The sequence below is a fragment of the Nannospalax galili genome, unplaced genomic scaffold, assembly GCF_000622305.1.
Source record: "Nannospalax galili isolate Female #2095 unplaced genomic scaffold, S.galili_v1.0 scaffold77, whole genome shotgun sequence".
NCBI classification, from domain to species: Eukaryota; Metazoa; Chordata; class Mammalia; order Rodentia; family Spalacidae; genus Nannospalax; species Nannospalax galili.
In genome coordinates, this window is record NW_008341457.1 from 1,933,431 (window position 1) to 1,940,290 (window position 6,860).

At 59.3% G+C, this 6,860-nt stretch overlaps 1 protein-coding gene across 1 annotated transcript in view; it reads left to right on the forward strand.

The window, feature by feature from the left end:
* Positions 1–6,860, forward strand: part of Gna11 (G protein subunit alpha 11) — a 16,801-nt gene extending 9,941 nt beyond the window's left edge. The window contains exons 2-7 of the mRNA XM_008837011.3: positions 1,330–1,514; positions 2,733–2,887; positions 3,687–3,815; positions 4,040–4,169; positions 4,318–4,471; positions 4,712–6,860. Of these exons, the coding sequence (XP_008835233.1) occupies positions 1,330–1,514; positions 2,733–2,887; positions 3,687–3,815; positions 4,040–4,169; positions 4,318–4,471; positions 4,712–4,902 (944 nt within the window). The 3' untranslated portion in view covers positions 4,903–6,860. The remainder of the gene's footprint in view (positions 1–1,329; positions 1,515–2,732; positions 2,888–3,686; positions 3,816–4,039; positions 4,170–4,317; positions 4,472–4,711) is intronic.

Genomic DNA, 6,860 nt, shown 5'->3' on the forward strand with positions numbered 1-6,860 from the left:
TGAAGAGAACACCCCTGAGGAACAGCACACACACACACACACACACACACACACACACACAGCATGCAGCCCCGGGACACACACTGAACACACCCACCATGGAGCCCCTGGACGCACACTGAACACACCCACCATGGAGCCCTGGGACGCACACTAAACACACCCACCATGGAGCCCCTGGACGCACACTGAACACACCCACCATGGAGCCCTGGGATGCACACTGAACACACCCACCATGGAGCCCCTGGACGCACACTGAACACACCCACCATGGAGCCTCGGGACACACACATGCAACAAAACAGTGTGGGCCTGCTGTGATTGCGCACGCCTTTGAGAGGCAGAGGCAGGCCAGATCTCTGTGAGTTTGAGGTCAGCCTGGGCTACATAGCGAGTTCCAGGTCAGCTGGGGCTCCAGGGAGATCCAATCCCCAAAACACAAAAAAACAGAACAAAACAAAAGCAAAATCAATAAAAGTTGAGAATATTCTTGACCGTTGACAGAACACTTAAAGTTTGCAGATTTTGGAGCATTTTGGATTTGAGGTGAAGGATGTTGGGGGACCATCTGTACATCTAGACAGCTGTGGGGTGTCTGGCCTTTGGCATGAAGGTGTGTGGCCTGTAGGGCTGGCATCTTGGGGACCTTTGAGGGCCATCCATCTCCCTGCAGTGGCCACAGGCCTGGCCCCTCTGGGGTGCTCCAGGTGGGAGGAGAGGCCTGAAGACGCAGAGGTGGGGGTGCAGGTCCCCTGTACTCACCACATGAGGGGGTCATCCTGAGGTTGCTGGGGTCAGGCGTGAGGTTCCAAAGTGTCTAGGGGTAAGGCTCCTTAGTCCTCCGGACCCGGGTGGGGGGGGATTCCGAGGAGCACTGAGGTGGCTGGTGCTGTGACACACCCAGGAGCTGCTGGGATAAGCTAGGCACTGGTGAGCTTTGCATTCCGGGCCCCATGCGGTGCTTGTGGCAGTCCCCGCCCTCAGCTAGAGGCAGAGCCGCGGGTGGGAAGAGCCTGGCATACCCCAGACCAGAGTCGGGCAGGGGTGCTGCACTGATGACCCAGGAAAGGAATGACCTGTGGGATGAGGGGGTGATCCGGGAAATAGGAGGTGACCCCTGGAATGGGGGGAGATCTAGGAAACGGCGGGGGGAGGGGGAATGATCGAGGAACTGGGGAATGACCTGCAGGATGTGTGTGTGTGTGATGGAAGGGTGCCTGGGGAAGACCCCTGGGGTGCGTACTGTGGGACCCGGGTGGTGGGAAGAGGCCCGTGGGAAGCGCTCTGCGGCTTCGGGGCGCAATGACCAGGACGCCCCTCCCCCAGGCACTGGCGAGAGCGGGAAAAGCACGTTCATCAAGCAGATGCGCATCATCCATGGCGCCGGCTACTCGGAGGAGGACAAGCGCGGCTTCACCAAGTTGGTGTACCAGAACATCTTCACCGCTATGCAGGCCATGATCCGCGCTATGGACACGCTCAAGATCCTCTACAAGTATGAGCAGAACAAGGTGAGGCCGAGGGGCGGGGCCTGAGCAGAGGGGGAGTCACAGGGCGGAGCTAAGGGAAGTGGGCGGGTGCGAGGACTGCGGAGGGCGGGGCAGCTATCAGCTCCCGTGGTCCTGACAAGAGAAGTCGGGCTCCTGGTACTGTGGCAGTCATTGCCCAGCCAAGCCCCTCAGGCCCAGATTTCAGGGAGCCACTGTGCACTCCATCATTCCGCCCTTCTGCCCTGCAGCATCTCAGGCACTGCATCCTGTCCTGAGCCACCAGGGAACCTGGAGATGCTGTGCTTGGCAGTTTTCTTTATTATTTTCCCTTGAAATGGGGGTGAAGGTCTGCCTTGGGCCTGCTAAGCTGGAGTCCCTGAGCCACATCCCTGCCACCAAGCCACACCACCCACAGCAGAGTCACACTTCTACCACAGGACCACGCCCCCAGACCACGCCACAGAGCCACCACCCCATGATAGAGCCATGCTGCCACGGGGCTCTGCCCCCAACCTGGACCTTTGAGGCAGGGATTTGCTCTGTAGCCCAAGCTGGCCTGGAACTGGCCATCCTCCTCCTGCCTCAGCCTCCCGAGTGTCAGGATTCTGGTTCAGATCAAGGGGACTCAGAGTCCCCAGCTTTGTTGAGGCCCTGCATCCTGGACATGGGTGCATAGGGCACTCTGGCTTGACATACCCTGGTCACATAACCTCCTGGCCGTGGCTGTCCAGCAGGCTACAGTCCCCATTGAGGCTGCAGATCTTGTTGGTCCAAGGGGACAGGGCTGAGTACGGCCCCATCACATACCAGGCTGGAGATGGAGCCCTCTGTTTCTTCCCACAATCAGGCTCACAGAAGTGGGTTCCATCCCAAGTGGCAAGGGCTGGGAAGGCTGCAGGTAGATTTGGGCCGTAGTGGTCGCTGTCCTGAGGTGGCCCAGTCTCCTCTCTCCCTGTGTAGTGCTCTGGGCAAGTGTGTGTGTCTCTTGCACTCAGGACCAGCCTCTTAGTGGCCACCCACACTCAGAGCATGTCTTGTGTGGCTTTCAGGGAGCACAAACAGTGGAAATCGGAGGAGTCATGCACAGAGTGTGGGAGCCTTGAGGCTTCCCTGCCTCTGAGAGGCTGAGTCCCCGTGAACCTGAAGCCTGGGTTGGCCCCTTGCTGTCCTGAGGGTGCTGTGAACTCTGCACACAGCTGGGGTCCCCTGCGAGCTCACAGATTCCCCTCCCACCCTCAGGCCAACGCGCTTCTGATCCGGGAGGTGGATGTGGAAAAGGTCACGACCTTTGATCACCAGTATGTGAATGCCATCAAGACCCTGTGGAGCGACCCGGGAGTGCAGGAGTGCTACGACCGCAGGCGCGAGTTCCAGCTCTCAGACTCTGCCAAGTAGTAAGTGACTGCCACCTGCTGACTGGGAACGCGGGACACCCATGGGAGGGTCAGAGGTGGCACAGCCTGGGCGTGGGCCCCTGGGGGCCACAGGATGAGTGTGACCTGCGTGGCCTCTGTTCAGCCATGTCATTCACGGGCTGCCCATGCATGACAGGCTTAGGGTCTCTGCCTAGGACAGGGGTGTCCAGCCTGTGGTCACTTCTGATGTCCTGCCTGCGTTGGGGAGGACAACTGGGGAGACCATAGGCCACTGTCGGCCCTACCCTCACCCCTGCCTCAGGGAGACTGAGGTGGGGCTCAGACAGCAGGACCCTTCTCTGCAGTCACTCTTCCTTCGGCCTATTCTCATGTCCCCACATGTGACCTGGCTGGGAACAGAGCTTGACCCTGCCCCGGGTTGTCCCCAGAGCAGAGGAGACCTGGGGGCAACCCAGAGACAGCCGCAGCCCAGGGGAACAGCATCAGCAGTGGGTCCCTGTGGCCAGTGGCTCTGGCCTGCTTATTGTCTGGCTTGTCCCTTCTCCAAACCTGCATCTGCACTGTCACCTACTGGGTTACGTCATACAGATGTCCCTTGTGCCCGTGGCTCCTCTGGCCATATAGTGGCTCATGCCAGGTGTGGTATTGAACCCGCCCTGAGAGCCTGTCCTCCCCGGGACCCCTGTGTCCCTCGAGCCATGGGAACAGCAGCTCCACTCCTCCCAACTGGACAGCGCCCGTCCTGTCCCCCTGTGTCCGGGTGCGGCGTCCCCGTCCTGTCCCCTCAGGCTCCTGAATGTCACCCTGTTGTCTGCAGTTATCTGACAGACGTGGACCGCATCGCCACGGTGGGCTACCTGCCCACCCAGCAGGATGTGCTGCGCGTGCGTGTACCCACCACCGGAATCATTGAGTACCCATTTGACCTGGAAAACATCATCTTCAGGTGACTCAGGTCGCAGGCACCTGGGCTGGGTCCCCAGGGGGACCCCCAGTGTGCAGGCTGCAGATGGGAGGGACATGTGCCATCATGGAGAACATGTGTGGTGCCTACTGGGCACCTGTACCCCACAGACACAGGAGGACCAGGGTTAGGGCCCGGTATCAGTGAGCCCAGTGTCGGCAGGGCCCCAGGCTCTCCTATTTGAGCACCACATGGTGTCCCCACAGGATGGTGGACGTGGGTGGACAGAGGTCGGAGCGCAGGAAGTGGATCCACTGCTTCGAGAATGTCACATCCATCATGTTCCTGGTGGCTCTGAGTGAATATGACCAGGTCCTAGTGGAGTCGGACAATGAGGTGTGGCCAAGCAGGAGAGGGCGACACGGTGGGGATATGGGGTAGGAGGGGTGAGGGGACATCGGACAGGAGGGACACAGGGCAGGAGGGATGAGGGGACACACGGGGGATGCAGGGGACAGCCCAGTGACCACCCTGTGTGCCGCAGAACCGCATGGAGGAGAGCAAGGCGCTGTTCCGCACCATCATCACCTACCCCTGGTTCCAAAACTCGTCCGTCATCCTCTTCCTTAACAAGAAGGACCTGTTGGAGGACAAGGTCCTGCACTCTCACCTCGTGGACTATTTCCCCGAGTTTGACGGTCAGTACCTACCACTGCCCATGTCCCAGTGTTTCATGTCTGTCCTGTGTCCACAGTGTCCCATGTCCCCTCGGTCTGCTAGTCCCTGTTTGGTAGAGACTGCCCTGTCCCCTGTCCCCATCCCTATCCCCATCCCTGCCCCCTCCCTGTCCCCATCCCTGTCCCCATCCCTGCCCCCTCCCTGTCCCCATCCCTGTCCCCATCCCTGACCCGCCCTATCCTGATGTGCTGTCCTTGCAGGGCCACAGCGGGATGCACAGGCCGCCCGAGAATTCATCCTGAAGATGTTCGTGGACCTGAACCCTGACAGCGACAAGATCATCTACTCCCACTTCACATGCGCCACCGACACGGAGAACATCCGCTTTGTGTTTGCAGCTGTCAAGGATACAATCCTTCAGCTCAACCTCAAGGAGTACAACTTGGTGTGACCCTGAGGCCACCACCGCCGGCCCACGCCAGCCAGCGCCACCTTTCTCTGGCCTTGACTCCTTGTGGCCTGAGTTGGTTTTTTTGTTTTTCTGTTTTTTTCTAGAAAAAGAAAAACCAAAAAGAAAAAAAAAGCAAAGGAAGCAAACACGTGAACACCAGTGTGCCCTGCTCCCAGGGCCACGTCCCCACGGGATCCCATGGTCCCCATGCAGCCCCAAGACCAAGTTCCCCAGGGCCACGTCCCCACGGGATCCCATGGTCCCCATGCAGCCCCAAGACTAAGTTCCCCAGGGCCACGGTCCCCACGGGATCCTACAGGGTTCCCAGGCAGCCCCAAGGCTGGCCGCTCAGGCCTGGTACAGCCCCGGGTCATGAGTTCAAATCCTGTGCCACATGGGGGCTATGGACTGTCTGTTTTCTAAGTTATTGTCCCCATACCGTTCGTCTACTCCCTGGACCCCAAGAAGTGGGGGTGGGCGGTCGCCCCATGCCCACCCTGGGAAGTGCCTAACCGTTTTTTGGTGTTTTCTTTTTTGCTTTTGAAAAGAAAAAGAAAAATATTTCTCCCCGCCCCCATTTGGGCAAAGGATGCCCTGCAGGGTCCCCTCCTCCTCTGAGTGACTGTCACCCTGTGTTCGCCTGCAGGACACAGGGCCAGGCCTGGGCTGGACCCTTGGGGGGAACTGGGGTCCCCAAGATCCCAGTTCTTCAGTGACCCTCACAATGCAGCTGGAGGGGATGGTTCCCCGTGTGGCTGCAAGGCCGTCTGTTTTTTCTTTTTTAATTTTTGTCTTACGGTCGGGAAAGATCGGGGTGCAGCGGGGACTCTTCCGAATACTCTCAGGTCTGTCCCCAGCATACGGGCACCCGTGAGCCTCAGCCCCTGCCCACTCCCTCCCGAGCCACCGCACCGCAAGCCATGATGGCCAGTGCACGCCCAGGACGTGGTGGCCTCGGCCACGGTGGACACAGGCGGCCCCCCGCCTCCCATTTACACTACAGTGTCTGTCTGTCTGTCTGTCCATCCCATCTCTTCACTTTTGCACGTGCGCTCCTGGCCCCAGTGTCCCAAGTCTTCGTCCTCCCCAATGTGCTGGGCCCCGGAGCGCCCACTCAGACATGTGCCAACTGGGCACCGGAAACAGTGCCGGTCACGCTGCCTGGGGTAGGACACTAGAGACCTGTGGGCACAGCATGGTGCAGGCTGTAGGTGCACAGCTGCTGTGGTCACGCACATTCCTGGCCACCAGCCTGTGAGTCCCCTACTCGCCCATGCTGGGGGTCTCCTGCGTCCAGCAGAGGGATGTCCCCTGTGCCATATGTCGCTGACTGGTGGGGTCAACCTGGCCACCCACAGCCAAGCAGCCATCAAGGCCTCCTGCAGAGTTGTCCTGTACAGGCCCAGGTCCCCCAGAGTAGACATGTCCACATCACACAAAGGGAAGGGGACTCGGGACAGCGTGCCAAGTATGCCTGGTCACTGTGGCCATAGCCAAAGCCCTGGGTACGACTGGCCTGGCCTGGCCCAGCCTGTTCTGACCAAGCACTTGCTGGGGACACCCACCCCAGTCACTGCAAAGGTCCTGGGGCCAGTGCCACCTGTGTTGGGACAGGTCCAGGGATGTGCACCCAGGAGTGCCAACCACCTGCCGCCACCCAGCATCAGGGTGGCTGCGATCCTTGTATATTACACAGCCCTGATTTCAGCCAACTTCGGCCTATTTAAGGGAAAATGCTCTGTTTTTAAACCTCTGGTCATTTGCAAGCATGTTTTGTGCGTGGGGGGGAGGGACAGGCACAGTGCCACCTCGGCCACGAGGGCTGGATGCTGGTGGTCCGCGTGGCAGGTCAGGGGCTCTGACCCCTTAATCCAGAGATTCTCCTGAAAATTACTTTTCATATCTTTCTCTTGAAATGAATTCTGTTTTAAATCAGAATAAATTTTGTTCCTAAGCTC